Source organism: Culex pipiens, chromosome 2 (assembly GCF_016801865.2).
Source record: "Culex pipiens pallens isolate TS chromosome 2, TS_CPP_V2, whole genome shotgun sequence".
Taxonomy (NCBI): Eukaryota; Metazoa; Arthropoda; class Insecta; order Diptera; family Culicidae; genus Culex; species Culex pipiens.
The window spans coordinates 151,262,347-151,277,805 of NC_068938.1; the positions used below are offsets into that span (position 1 = coordinate 151,262,347).

General features: G+C 38.5%; 2 protein-coding genes and 1 non-coding gene across 4 annotated transcripts in view; 2 read left to right on the forward strand and 1 right to left on the reverse strand.

Annotated features, from left to right (window-relative positions):
* Positions 1 to 3,386, reverse strand: part of LOC120427538 (matrix metalloproteinase-2) — a 574,651-nt gene extending 571,265 nt beyond the window's left edge. The window contains exon 1 of the mRNA XM_052707878.1: positions 1,983 to 3,386. Within this exon, the coding sequence (XP_052563838.1) occupies positions 1,983 to 2,216 (234 nt within the window). The 5' untranslated portion in view covers positions 2,217 to 3,386. The remainder of the gene's footprint in view (positions 1 to 1,982) is intronic.
* Positions 3,387 to 4,554: 1,168 nt separating this feature from the next.
* On the forward strand, positions 4,555 to 4,636 carry Trnas-cga (transfer RNA serine (anticodon CGA)). Its single transcript has one exon. It is a non-coding gene; the product is annotated as a tRNA-Ser (tRNA).
* A 230-nt stretch (positions 4,637 to 4,866) lies between these two features.
* Positions 4,867 to 15,459, forward strand: part of LOC120420435 (beta-glucuronidase) — a 44,198-nt gene continuing 33,605 nt past the window's right edge. The window contains exon 1 of one of the 2 annotated variants that reach the window (XM_039583460.2): positions 4,867 to 5,028. In XM_039583460.2, coding sequence (XP_039439394.1) covers positions 4,947 to 5,028 — 82 coding nt within the window. In that variant the 5' untranslated portion in view covers positions 4,867 to 4,946. Of the gene's footprint in view, positions 5,029 to 6,038; positions 6,428 to 15,459 lie in introns of those variants that run through there. The other variant, XM_039583461.2, reaches the window with a different exon arrangement.

A 15,459-nucleotide genomic window follows, 5' to 3' on the forward strand; every position in this document is an offset into this window, starting at 1 on the left:
TTTTGAATTTTCATACATCATTTTTGTATGGACAGCTGCCGAATTTGTATGGAAAATTATATGGACAAACTAATGATGCAAAATGGCTTCTTTGGGCATACCGAAGGCACCAAAAAAGTTTCAGTCGGATTAAAAAATACAAAAAAAATCGAATGACCGAAATCCTAGAGAACTGCTCATGTACAAACAACCCCTGAAAATTTCAGGCAGATTGGTGAGGTCGATGCGAGATGGGTATGCTTTGCTCGTGGACTCGCTCTTAAAGTTTGGTTTATTGGACCTTTTAAAAAAAACTCACTCCAGATATATAAAATTTAACACCTCGAAAAGATGTTAATGTAAAATTTTAGACAATTACTCAGAACTTTTGACAACAATAAAAAAAATGTCTTGGTTTACACTAAGTGCCGTAGGGCAGCAAATGACCAAGTAGTTAAGACTGTTAAATGTTAAAATATTGATAAAGTGAAATTTTGTTATACCAAAATCAAAATAAAAATCAGAAAAGGGCTCAATTTCTTGTGTCTTACTGCAAATCGTGTAACAGGTCAGGTTTCGATGGATCTAGACTAAATCGACCCTGCTGAGTCTGAATATCGGGGCCACGAAGCCGGATTTCTTAAGCGATATTCAAGAATATCTTCAACAATATCACAATATGAAGGCTGTCGACGAGTAGATTATAACTAGGAATATGAATAACAATCGGTTACCGGTACCTGCCAAGAGCGTGTTATCTAAGATGGCGTCCAATATGGCGATGGGAGAATATTCATGAACTTAGTGAATTTATGCTGAAATATTTTAACTTAAAAAGGTTTTTTTTTATCAAGAATGCCGATTAAGAACCACCGACTCGTGCAAAAACCTAGCTCACAGTAGATCCCGTAAAAGTGTTGCAAAAAGACACCCGTGGTCCATAACTCCGGCTCCAGCTATAAATTAAAGTCGTTATCGCGCGAGAAGCTTAGAACGGAGCCCATGGGGCATCGGCAGGTCGTCGAGGTCAGGCACTAGAACGGGCGGCGCGCATCCAAAGTTCTTTATATGGTGCCAAGATCGTGCATTGCGCAGAGACTATGCTGTAGAACCCGAGTACAGATTGGATCTAGTGGGAACATCGGCTAATCGCTCGTTACTTGGTGGTACAACACTGATTGGTGATGAAATCACTCATGACTGGGTGACAAATTACCGGTTGTTGGGGCCAATTATTGGAAGTGGCCATCACACTTTAAATTGTCGTCAATTCAGTATTGTCTACTCTTGCAGTGGGTGATGAATCATGAGAATTTTCACTGACGATTCTAACTTTATGCAGCTTCCAGTTTTCAGCTGCAAGCCGGTCTCTGCGATGCAAATGTTCGGTGTATGTTTTTGTAGACCAGATGCGTTTCATTCCGACGATTCTGGAGCTATAAATAATTCACGCAAACGCACACATCGTCCAGCAGCAGCAGCTCAGGCTGATGATCTTTCGCCGGCTTTTGCTCATTCATTCTCTCTCATTTGGTGAGCATTTGGTCAGTTAGAACTCACCAACGTTAGAATGAGATGGAATGAGCGGAAAGGAAAAGGTCAATCTTAATTGAACCAGAGCCAGGAATCATATACATATTCTTGATTATAACTTTGATGGACTCTGATGTGATGTGATGCATTCGGTAGCAATCTCTCTTCACTCATATGGAAGAAGTTTTCGTAGCTGTCATAAGAGAGGTTTGTATTAGCTAATGTTACAGGAAATGCTGGAATTTTAACATTGTTGCTGAATTTGATGAATTGCATCAGCTTAAATGTTTTGAGGGTTGTCTTAGCGATGGATTTCAACGAAAACAACCTTTTTCAGATTCTTCTTCAGGAAATACATAAAAGAAAATGTCAGCAAATTTATTCAAATTCAACAATGATCTTAATACTACACTTAACAATATCTCCACCATTAAACCTACACACGAACTCCAAAAAACCCTCAAACTCACCACACTATCATCGTAGTCCCACGAGCTTCCTCCACCGTTCAGTTTATCAGCTGACTGCGCCGGCAGGTACGGCTTGCCGCAGCATCCACCAACAAAAATAACGATTATTCCACGAATCAGGAATCCACTTTGGATGCTACTTCTGCTTTTGTTGCTCCAACATCTTCCCGGCTTTCGCCCACCTTCCGAAGAGGTGCCATCATGACCCACCATGACCACTGATTTATTGCACATTATACCTGGTGGCTTGACCGATTTTTTTTTCGTAAGCCCTTGCTTCCTTTATTCCACTCTCGCGAACTTCTTCTGCTGAAGACTTCGCTGAAGATCTTCCTTCCTCGTTGTCGCACGACTTCTCCAGATTCCAGATCAACTGGTCACATCACATCCTAATTACATGCCACCGTCGAGACACGATTCGCACATTTTGTAGGCTCGTACAGCTTCTTCGATTATTACAAAGACATTTTTTATCACCACTTGTAGGCTTGAACGTAGAACTCGCCGAAGGACATCAGAACTGCTTGAAGACAAGGAAACTCGAGAGGGGAAGGCGGCAGAACTCTGGCGTCGTCGGGACCGGATTTCATTCACAAAATCCACGTGTTGACTCTGCGCAAACTCCGGAAATGGACTAAGAATGAATCATCATCACCTGGAAATTCGTTTGTTTACGAACGTCCTTTCGAATGCTTTCAACGGATGTAGAACTTGATTCAGGATCTTCAGGAACTCCCTATGTGACCCTATGAACACTTGACACGATTTCTACCAACTTTGAACACTCTGGTTGGACGGTAACGGATTCTTCTCCATGAAAACATGAACTTACAGCACCCACAAACGATTCGCAGCCCACGATAGAGCACAATTAAAGGACACAACACAAATAACCACCAACAGCCACCGAGGGCGCAGGCGCGGATTTTGGAATCCGTTGACTTCCCCCTTTTGCTACAGAACGCACGCTTGTAATCATGAAAACAAACCGTTAATTACCAAAAAAAGAACATAAACAAAAATACCGAAAAAAATTACGATCGCTAGCAGCGATCCCTTCCGGCGACGACGACGACGCGCACCCGAGACGATCCGAATGAGAGTTCGACCAATACTGAAACAAACGCGGGATCAGAAGTGAACGCAACGGCCTGAAGACTTGTATAATGCTGCTGGAAAGGCATTACAAAAACATGCACGATCAACTTGGATCGCTGAAAAGTTCACTTGAAGTTCATGAGCCACACGTGGATGAACATAAATGAATGTCGGTAGGTGAAGGTTTCATCAAGGGATATCAAACTCCGACTCACAGAAGTTCAAACGGTACCGAATCAGGCTTTGACTAAGAAGTTCTGATTTCAGCAAAATTTAGTCGTTTCTCATTGTTGATGGGTCCAACGTTCGTTTTCTAAAAGTAGAAGGTACCAAGATCGTTGCGGATGACTAGCACTTGCGTAGGCAGGATTCTCCGGAAATTCACCTCATTCTGCAGCTCTGAAAAAGTAAACAAAATTAAATCGATGTCTCACTCTCAAAACTTGTTCTTTTTCACAAACAAAAAACTTCGTTCAAGAAACGTTGACGCACGTGTTGCAAGATCGTTCACATCGCAGCGTTGTCCCAGTGGTACACACAGTTTCTTGTAACTTCTGATAAGAACGCACTGCTTGCCAGCGGAAAGCATATCGAGAGATAACGCAACGCAACAAGTGGTTGTGGTGCAACTCCATGCAGGCCTTATCACAGCCGGTCCTCCAACAGTTATAAACCCTACCGTCCAGACGCCTGCTCGACCCCGAGCCAACCCTGCTATGTTTGCTCAACTCTTGACCCGGTCTCCAACTCGAAGGATTCACGCTGCAGCCACCGTCCGCAAGCTTGTAGCAGATTCATCATCGTCAGACGACCTGTCCTCTTCCGATCTGAATGCGCGCCGTCTGGCGTGGGAGGATCCTTGGATCATTTCTCCACGCTGACGTTTCGCCACAGTGATCTGTTTACTATCTCCTGCACGCTGCGCCCGTCTCAGTGGCAAATGTCAATGTTTGTTTTGAGCGGTCTCAATTTCCACTTGTCAGAAAAGCAAGGTTTTCTGCCCAGCGCGTTGATTGCTTGGTCAACACGCGATGATTGAACGCTGATAGAGTGAAGGTCGCTGTCATCCCCGAGATGCAACAAGTAGTGGATAGCTGCGAAAAAAACATGCGCCAAACCGGGCTTTGTGTCCCATCTACGGTATGGTATTTGCTGTTCAAGAATATCCGATTGTGTCGCCGACAAACTCACTTGCCCGTAGAAGGAAACTTGCCCACAATGTTCTTGCTTTATCTTGTTCTCTTTTTGCTGCAGCGACACAGAATGTTACTTTCGATTTTCGCCTCCTCCCGGTTGACCACTTTGACAGTTTTGTGTTGTGTGTTTTCACGGCTTGCTTCGTTGCGCGTGAACTGCTCGAACGAACGCCGTCACCAACACCAGCGTCGCGTTTGAAAATAACATCACCGCCTTCTTCACGAGTCATGTCCAGCTGGAAGCTCCGATAGCGTTTCTACCCACTCAGCTCTCACAAGCAGTCGTGGCCGAGTGGTTAAGGCGTCTGACTCGAAATCAGATTCCCTCTGGGAGCGTAGGTTCGAATCCTACCGGCTGCGCACCTCTTTTTTGTCGGTTATAGCCGTGGGAGCCACAGTTGACTTCACAGCTGATCGGTAGGGGTGACATCTGTGGGAATTCCGTGCAAGTTTGCTATAATTTATGGCACAGCTTGACAGACGCTGAATCAGCTGACCGCTCGATGTCACCAATACACTCTCAACTCCAGCTGTGTTGGAGTGGGTAATTTGCATACGCTGTGTACTAGCGCCCGCCACCCACAGTTCTAATCCGGTCGGGACTAAGTTGAGTTTATGGTTTTTTCGCGTCTCCGTGCCATGATAACGTGACCGGGGAGTGCCGTCGCTGATGTCAGAAGTGGTTCGCCGGAGGCCGTCCAGCAGCTGGTGGCAAGTGCAGGTGCTTAATCGGGTGCTGCTTTGGATTGATGGTAAGTACCGCACAATAAAGCAACAAAGACGGCTACTTTGCGATTAGCGATGGCTCGCGTCAACCTTGAAATTGTAAACAAACCCGGGGCGATATCAAATTAATGCGATTTGTTTACAATCACTGCTCCTCCTCTTACCGGGGGTTCAAGTGCCTTCTCGAAGTGTCCACTTCTAAGCCGGTGCCCGGCTTAATTGAGGTTAATTTAAATCTTATTATTGCGCTGTAAAAACAAAGTGTCACTTGGGAAAGGAAATACCCCTATGGCTGGCGCGGAACAAAAACGACCCTTTTGTCAAGTCACGCCGGGGCTTTCTTCGACCCACGTCGACGGACTTCGTCCAATGACCGCTGAACTTCCTGCTCCGGGGCGATTGGTCTCAATTATGGCCAAGTGCAGCTTGTAACGCTCACAGTAGGCGTTGAGAAACGCTCAATTTGTTACAATTATGACAGCTACATGTTGTGGGAAAATGCTTGTTTTGCTTGGCGAGGTGAAAATTGGGCCACGCCAGTTACGAAAGTTACAGAATGTTGCAAAACATTGGTTTGTTTACACTTTGCTGCAGCACGATGACAACACTCTGTTGTACCCTTTTTCGGTAGTTATCTGTCACAACGGCTATTATCTGTCAACTCTTCACTATCACCATGATTTGCTTGTCTACCACTCACACCGACTCACTACTGATAATGTGCATTTACACACTTTTTGCGGCACTTTTTGTTTGTTTACACATTGCCCTGCTTTGCCGGTCCTCTTTTTGCTGTCACCCCTGTCAGCTCAACTCCCTTTTTTACCGCCTTGTCTGTGGTGGTGGTAGTCAAATCAAAACAAATTAGAGTTGCGCGTCGCGCTATCTCCGTCTTCGTAGTCCTCTTTCTGTTCTCTTTCTTCCCAACACCACACAACCATATCGCACCGAGGCACGTATCTCTTGAGCTCTTGTTTTTGTTGTTGTTGTCATTTGCCTGCTTTGACGGGTGCGGCGATGGTTCTATCCAGGCAGTTGTTGCCCCGTTGAACACGCCGCTGGACGTCGTCGTGCGGATGTGCAATTTCTGTGTAGTTTCTTGTGTAGTGACGACCCCCTCGAGGTTCGGGGAGATAGTGTCGCGGAGTCGGTCCGCGGTATAAAAGTACTAGTTCTTGGCCGGGAACGGCTGAGTTGGGAAGGAGTAGTTGGTTGGAGTAGTTGCTTTCAGTGATCCTGGAAGAAGCTGTGAGTTGGTGCAGGTCGTGAACTCGGAAGTGGGCGTTTTGTGATCATTTGATTAGCGAGTGGCGGGTATTTTGGGGAAGACGAAGAAGACTTGGTAATTTAGCTCATCGTGTTCTTAAGTAGAGTTAACAGCTGATCCTATGGCGGTTTGTCGGCGGCATGGCAGCCATGGTCCGGGTAAATATCCATTTAAATGTTAAATTTGCTGTCAATTCTATCAGTCAGTAATTAGGTTATTCGTGAGATATCTGGTTGTCTGTGAAATGTTTCGCCAATTTCTTTTGACGTGTCATATTTAAATTTGAATACATTGAGGTTGCTAATGGGTAAACAGCCGGGTAAACACAGCATTTTGTCATAACTGTTGACCGTTGAATACAAGAAGCCCGAAAATTGAATGTTTATGCATCTGAAATTGGTTTTAGCAATACTAGCACAAAACATTTGCATTTAGTTTACTGTAAAATGGACACAGACATCAAAGTAAAAGACGTTTTTCAGTTGTTATATTTATGTTTTTTTTTTGCCAGTTCAGATTATGCTTTAGTACAGCAGCACCCATTCAGACAGCATAAAACAAATACGAACAATAACAGGACATCCAGTGAGTACCTGAAGTTCTTTTGTTCAAATTAAGTAGCTTTGTCCATCAGGAACCAACTGACCGTAAATGAATCTGACGACTTTGAGAATAAATGTTTTCTGTAAAACAGGCGAATTCTGATTTCAAAAGAAAGAATCCGATTTTAAAAGAGCAATTCCAGCTCAAATCAGGTTTTTTTCTGTTACTTTTGTACCCGACCCTCGCCGATTTCAATGAAACTTTGTAGACAAGTTATCCTAGGCCTATATAAGCCATTTGTGTGTATATGGAGCCAATTGTTCTCGAAAATAACATTTGAGAAAGGCTTAAGTTATTTCAATATTTTTGTATTTTGCAATCTAATAATTACTGTATTTCGAAGCCGTTTCATCGTATATCAAAAAGTGGTTCAAGAAATTGGACGAGCTTTCTGCAAAAATACACTGAAATAAAAATATATGCCACTTCTATGAAATTTTTTGATTTATATGCTTAAAAGTCAAATTTTAGGGTGATGTCTCGATTTTTTGAGCAAATAGCCTAAGATGTTACAAAAAGACTGAAGAAGAATGCAGGATGTCTCCCCTAAAGAAATACAAAAATCATTTACTTAAACTGTTTTTTTTTTTTGAAAAATGGTCTAAACGTCAAAATTTTTAAAAGCCGATAAAGGGAGTAAATTCTCCAGACAATTTTACATAAAAATGTTAATATTATATTGACCATTGCCATATGTCCAATCCTTGGAAAGATACAGCGGTGTAAAAAATTAAAATGTCGAAAAAATAGGTTTTTGGTGGTTTTTTGGCAATTTCTATATGACAAACTTGATTTTTCAGTCTCGTAAATATTTTTACCGGAAAGCTCGTCCAATTTCCCATAAGTTTGCCCTACTCAAAAATTGGCTCCATATACACAAAAATGGCTTATATAGGCCTAGGATATTATGTCTACAAAGTTTCATTGAAATCGGTGAGGGTACAAAAGTACCAGAAAAATTCCTGATTTGAGCAGGAATTGCTCAAAAGGCACCAGGATTTTGACGCTAGTATGTGCTCGAACATTCTTAAACAATTTTATGTAGACTTTTTAAAAATTCCAGAAGAAAACAACACAAATGCTTCACTTTTTGAAATTTAAAATCTGTCCAATTGTTGATATTGGACGCTATTTTGTTTGACACTCCTGTTTGTTTTTCTCTCCGTGGCTACACAGCTTAAAAAGTAGTAATCCAGTTGCATGTAAAGGGCCTGGGTGTAAAATAAATATTGCATTATTTCATGCAATTTTATGTGATTTTACACCCTGAAATATGTAGCACTGATGTTTGGGAAACCTACTTGACCGAAATGTCAAGCTCATATATGCGTTTATCCAAATAGCTTAAAATCGGTCTGATGGCCGAGTCGGCTCAACTTTTTTTGTGTTTGCAAAAAATGTACATGCAGTGTGTAATATTAAGTGTTTATTTTGACGAAGGTGATGTGGTGTGCTTTTGCATGCGATTTTACCATCGGATTTTTTGCTGTGATATATCTCAACAACTGTTGCACCAATCTTGAATATGTCATAGGCAAATTTATAGGAGATTTTCAAATCTTTTCAAAAAACGATGCTCAGTATCGAAATTTCTGCTTAATACTTTCCGATTTAAAATGTGATTTAAAATCTTTAAATTAAATTAGTGCGTTAAATTTTCCCGGGTTTTGAATTTTCCGGGAAACGGGAAAAATATTTTTTGAATGTCCGAGAATTTCCGGGATCCCGGGAAAACAGTCATGAAATCTATGTTTTCATTATGTTTGTTATGGTTTTCAAGCTTAAAATCATAGAGTTAGCTCAACACTATTGTTATATCTTTAATTGGTGATAATCTATACTTCAATGATGACAAGGATAGTTAAAAAGAAATTAGGAATAGATTTTTTTTTTCATTTTTTCACAAACTATCGTTGAGTCACTACTACGAACTAGGAAAAGTCGGGACTACCGTTTGAATAGGTACAGGAGAATTTAGAGCAATATCTTTGGAAATCGGTGTACTATTTTTTTTTGTTCTATTCTTGTTATAGCAGAAATCAATTATAAAAATCAAAACATTATTCAAAAAATAATGTATAACCGCAGCAAATATTTTTTGAAGTGACATAAATTTTGAAAATATTTGCAACGGCCTAAATATGAGTTGTAAAACTAAATAGAAAATTATTAGAACGCTAGGCATTTTGAGGAGCTGTATACTAAAATTTTAACAATTATCCCTAAGAAGCCAAACTAATGCTGATATATGCAGAATACAAATATGAATACTGTAAAATTCTTATCGATTACTCATAGTATTCAACTGTTCACCAATTTTCACATTTATTTATTTCATTTATTCTAAGAGGTCAAAACCTACAACTTAGCCAAAGACGTCAAATTTTATTTTGTATCAAGAATTGTCAAAAACTAGTTATTTGGAGAATTGTTCATAAATTAAAATTAAAATTTCGTATTCACCCATATTTTTCGTTTGTTATGGTGATTTTAGCACACACAAAGTGAAACATTCAACATTTTCGCAAATTTTGATTTGAGTTTTTTGCTAACCTTTTGAGTTTGAAATAATATAAGTTATTTTTTTTTTTCATTTATGAGAAAACGGAATTACAAAGATTGTAATTTTTCTTATTTAATTAAAGTTGTATTTTTCTTTACGTAAACAAGCTCTTTTTTGTGTTTTTTTGTGACAAATTGGAAAAAAAATTAGGCCTAAATTTGTCATAGTAAAGACAAAATTTGTCCTGTCTTCCGTTAGAATTGGTTTAGAAATTATGTTTTATATGCTTGAATCAATTAAAAATTAAAACATTTTAGTATTTTATGTTCTATTGAACACGAACATTTTAGATTTATAGTGAATAATGAATTGAATATTGTTTTGATCACAAAATTGTTTTAGTTTTATTTTTCCAAATTCTGCCCTAGTCAATACAAACTGAGAGAAGAGAAAAAACAAGATTTTTTTAAATAATGAAATGCTTAACCCAACTCCCCTTTTCCTAAAGATTCATGTAATGTCTCTAATCTGTAGACTTTCAAACCAAAATTTGTAAAAAAATACTGAAATCCTGAGTTTTTTTTCTTTTTTTTTTTGAAGAGGTCCTATAAACATATGAAAGACTATAGTTTATAGGTCCTTTTGAAAAAACAAAACTCTACAATATTAAGAGTGATTTGCAAATAGAGCACTATTTGCAAATTATTATTAAGGAAACTATGATTTTTAGAAGTGTTTTCCTTCAAAACAAATGTTTTTTGCCTTTCTTACTAAAGAAAGGTATAGGTTTTACTTTAAGCCAGGACGTCATTTCCAGCTTCGTAAATATGTCGATTCAGCATGAATTTTAAACCGAAAAATCGCTAAAAAATCACACTGCATCGATTTTCGACGCTCTATCGATTCACCTTGATAGAACTCGTCTATCTCGAACCCTCGAATTTTGAGAAAATAAATTCCGTGGAGGTCGAGTGATGTTCGTATGTGGTAAAATTTTGCAAAATTTTGTGTCGCGCCGTTCTCAGCTCCCATAAATCCGATTTCGATTCTCCTAAATGCAGATGAAAGCTAGTGTGCTGAACCTGGGCGAGTTGCCGCGCAAATTTCGAATTATCCATCTGTTTTCGGATGCGGCCAGACTTTTCCAGAAAATACACAGTTTTCAAATGAAAATATGGTCCAATTTTTTCATTTTCATATCTTTTATTTATCTCAAAAATTGCATTTTTCGAGCTCTACAACCTCTCAAATTTTCATCCAGATTCATAATATGGTTCTGGAGTTAGAGCCGTTTGATGGACCTACCATAAGAAACAAAATCCCTAAAAAAAGGTTAAAGCCCACCTGGTGACCTTCGCCAACATTTTTCATTTCTGATTTTATTCGAAATTTCTTGCTACATTCATAGTACAGACCATGAGTGAGCATCTGAAACAAATTTGACATCGATCGGCAATCCCGATCAATTTTTAGAACGATTTACTTTTTGCCTTTCTTACTAAAGAAAGGTATAGGTTTTACTTTAAGCCAGGACGTCATTTCCAGCTTCGTAAATATGTCGATTCAGCATGAATTTTAAACCGAAAAATCGCTAAAAAATCACACTGCATCGATTTCCGACGCTTCGTCGCCAAGCCGACAAGTTGTCATGTTGAGCTTCGAATACTGGCGCGAGAATGCTGGCGCATATGTTTCGGCTCGACTTATACTCGTTCGTAGTAGCTTGTCTACCGATGTTTCCTTCAACATGTAAGATATCGTAGCTTTTCGGTTTCTTTTGCTCTGTCCGTTTTTGCATAACTGTCCAATGTTAATGCAAAAACTTTTTTGACATAGGACATTCATCCGGGTACAATCAATTTGTTTCCCGTGTGCTCCTAAAATCGCCTTTAAGTAGGCTTCATTTGTCGTGTAGTTTTATTAAACAGAGTTCATTGGATTCCAATAGGAGCTTTCGAAGCTTCTAAGCTTTATATCGTTTTCAAAGTTTTCAATGCTCGCGACGCCAATGGCTATCTACCTAAGGTATTGCGATTGAGTGTGTAGTGGTGCGGTTGTAAAAATATCTATCTCTGACTCTCTCACTTTCGTAGACGCTGAATGGCAAGCTTCCCACTGTGCGGTTAACTCGGTTTTGCTTTGCGCCTGCTTTGTTTGGTTTTTGGGCTCGTACCAAAACTAGAAAACCAAAACCGCGGTGTGTGTCGTCACTTGCGCATTGGAAGCTAAGAATTTGTACGATTAAGAATATTCGATAGGTGAAAATTGTGTTTTCAATTTCTTTTAGAAAACACATCATTAATAATACCTTGCTTTCATCATAAGATTTTTTGTATCAAGTCGATGTTGTGAATTGAGAGAAGTTATATTCTTTTGTAAGAAAGGCTCTATCTCACCCCTGGTGGGATTAAATCGGGTTTTTAGCAGTATTTTATGGTCTCCTTGTGTGTATAAGTAATAATTTTTTCGAAGAGTAAAGGTGCCAAAAACATGATTTGAGTGAGTTGAGGCGCATTCGTATAGAAATACGATGTCTAGGGCGTCCAATTTTCCAGGGTTTTGAATTTCCCGGGAAACGGGAAAAATATTTTTTAAATCCCGGGTTCTCCCGCACTATGGGGTATTTCCATATAAGCGAGCGGCCAAAAATTTTTTTTTTGCTTTTTTTGTGACTTTTTTGTGTTGTTTGTACTTAGTATAATGAAAACAAATGAATTTTGATATTTTTCCAAAAAAAAAGTTTAATTTTCGATTTTTTCATATATTTGAGGCCACATGCATTAAAGTGGTGAATTTTAATATTCTTGCTCTGTCTATTTGATGCCCGGAATGGCGGTTTATGCTATGTTAAAGTTTCTGATTTCCGTTCAATCTCCCTCCCCTTCTTCTTGAGTTAAAATCCACCTCTCTTTGAAGACCCTCCCCCCCCTCCCCCTCCAATTAAAATTTTATTTTTGCGGTGTTTTAGAATTCTAGACGGTTTATTTTATGGAACATTGTATGGATTCTCGTCCACGTTTTTTGTTGATCCACTTTCACAATTAACGTTTTCCACGATAAATTCTTCTAAATCAAAATCACTATGTAACCGATTGTCGTTAGATTACTTAAAATATGAACTTCTTCTATGGGATTTTGTATACCTCGTTTTGAAGCTACAGAACAACATGCGTAGTTTTTCCTCTGTGGTTTTTCCCTGAGTTGATCATGTGATGGTTCTGCAATGTTGTAATTCTTACAAATATACTCGAAAGCAGTTCTCACGTTTTCAGAATAGTGCTTCGTTATATCGTACAGGGACACTACGGTATTATTATCCATACTTTCAAAAGAACACAACAACGAACTGATATGAATATTCGACGAATCGTTTCTGTAAAATACTTAGAATAGGAATTTCTAATTTTATTAAACGTACTTAGGGTACCAACAAAGTCATGAATATCAAATCAATTTCAAAACATACATAGCAGGTACGTCATTTCTGCCTCCGCAGGTAAATAATGTGATTTTAACCAAGCGTATACGCGAAATCATTAATTTTCTTGCATGAATCAAAATGTTCAAAATGGCATAACTCAAAAAGTGCACATAAGTGCACTTTGAAATTTGGAGACAAGTTAGGACATGGTTCAAATTTTAAGCTGCAAAATTTTCAGATCGCACAAATGCACACAAAAAAAGTACTCCATTAACAAAGTTGAAAAAAACTAAATTTTGAATAAAAATCCATCTTTTTTTATTTTTATTATTTTTTTAGCCTGTAAAAGTGTGTTTTGTAAAATGTTATTGAAAAGTTGAATCAATTACCTTTCTGAATATATATAATGATGCAGGAAAAAATACATAAACAGCTACACAGTACAACTATGAAAAATAATCATATTTTTGTCAAAAAACATGTTTTTTCTTACCATTTTCGCCTTTGAAGGTCTGCAATTCAGTGAATTTTGAACCTACAACTTTCAAACTCCGGATTTTTCTTAGTTAGAATGTTTATTTTCGAAAAAAAAATACCAAAAAAATAATTAGAGTATGTCGGTTTTTCGATTTATGGCCGCCTGAAACCCCATAGTGTCCCGGGATCTTGGAAAATTTTGGAAACAGTCCCAAATTCCATGTTTTTATTTTATTTGTTCTATTTTGTATGCTTAAAATCAAAGAATTAGCTCAATACTATTAATTGGTGATAATCTACACTTCAATCTAAACAAGAATAGCAGTTTTTAGAAAGCTTTAAAAAAAATTGTTTTAATTTTTGTTCTTTGTTTTACTTTGGATTATAAATGAAACACATGACATGACTAAAAAAAGCTTTATGTTTTTTTAAACAGCGCCGACACCAAATAAAGTGATACCAGTCAATGTAAATTCTAGATAAATTAAAAATTTCATGTTTTATGTAAAATATATTTTAAAAATTATCTTTAAATCACTACCTCCAACTTGAGAAAATCAAGACAAAAGTCTGAATAGGTATAGGAGAAAAATCGATTTTTTTTTGCAAAAAATGGCTTAAACAGCTGTCTTACTTTGTTACCTTTGTCCTGATGTTCTCCAGGTGGCGGTGTTTGATTAAGAAAATATAAAATTAAATAGAAAATATGTGAAGCGCTAGATATTTTCTGGAGTTCTAAACTAAAATTTTAACAATTTCCCGTAATATGCCAAACTAATGCTGATATTATGCCGAATACAATTTTGATTGCTTTATAATTCTTATCGATTATTTATTAAGTTTTCGAATGTTTATCTATTTCTATATCCCAATCAGAACTTCCAGGCCAAAATTAGTTTTTTCTCCATTTCGGGAATTCCCGGGACAAGATATGAAAAATCCCGGGAACTTTGTCCCGGGTATTCCCGGAATGGACGCACTAACAATGTCCCATTCCCGAGGGTCCCGGAGCACCAACACTTATTAGCATGCTGATCCAAACCAGTAATTGCCTAAAATCAAATCTCGGAGCGTATGGTGGGGTGTCCGCACGCTTCTTCCTCCCATGTAGTTTAAAGATTGCGTTGTTGTTTGAACACTCCGTGCTCATACTCAACCCACTTCAACCAATCATCTCTGTGGAAAACTTTGCGCAGTAGGCCTGGCCGCTTTAACGTGGGTGATGTTTCAATCCATTATATTGCTATGGCGCACTACAAATGTTAATGAATGACAAGAAGAAGGCTTGGCGTTATCTAACCTAAGGCTTTCTAACCTGTGAAAGATTGGCTACGCTAGAGTTTGATTAGGTTAGATTAGATCAGTGGAGGTGGAAGCTGCCTAAGATCGAGTCCTAAAATAATTTTAGTCCAACATTGACATACGAGATGATGGGCCTATCTTCTACACGCCAAAAGTAAAAAAAACAAACAAAATATTTAAAAGAGGTAGAAGAGTAATGAATTATAAGGTGAGATTTTGATGAGTACACCCTGGTGCCTGTATTAGAACTCAATTAATTAATTAGTTTTTACTCGAAGCATCAACCGGGGGTGCGTGTATTATTTTACCAGTAATGATGATGTTGATTGTTATCTGGGAACTCGATTAGTGCGCTGGCACACAGTATAGTAGTACTACACTTGGGAACATTCTCATTGAGTACAATTAATTCCGTATGGTGTCGAGTAAAACATGACAAATCAAATTCTCATCATGGGAATTGGGTAATTCTCCGCCAACTCACACAGCAGTTGCCCCGACCCCTCTTCGATTTGCGTGAAACTTTGTCCTAAGGGGTAACTTTTGTCCCTGATCACGAATCCGAGGTCCGTTTTTTGATATCTCGTGACGGAGGGGCGGTACGACCCCTTCCATTTTTGAACATGTGAAAAAAGAGGTGTTTTTCAATAATTTGCAGCCTGAAACGGTGATGAGATAGAAATTTGGTGTCAAAAGGACTTTTGTGTAAAATTAGACGCCCGATTTGATGGCGTACTCAGAATTCCGAATAAACGTATTTTTCATCGAAAAAAAAAACACTAAAAAGTTTTAAAAATTCTCCCATTTTCCGTTACTCGACTGTAAAAAATTTTGGAACATGTCATTTTATGGGAAATTTAATGTACTTTTCGAATCTACATTGT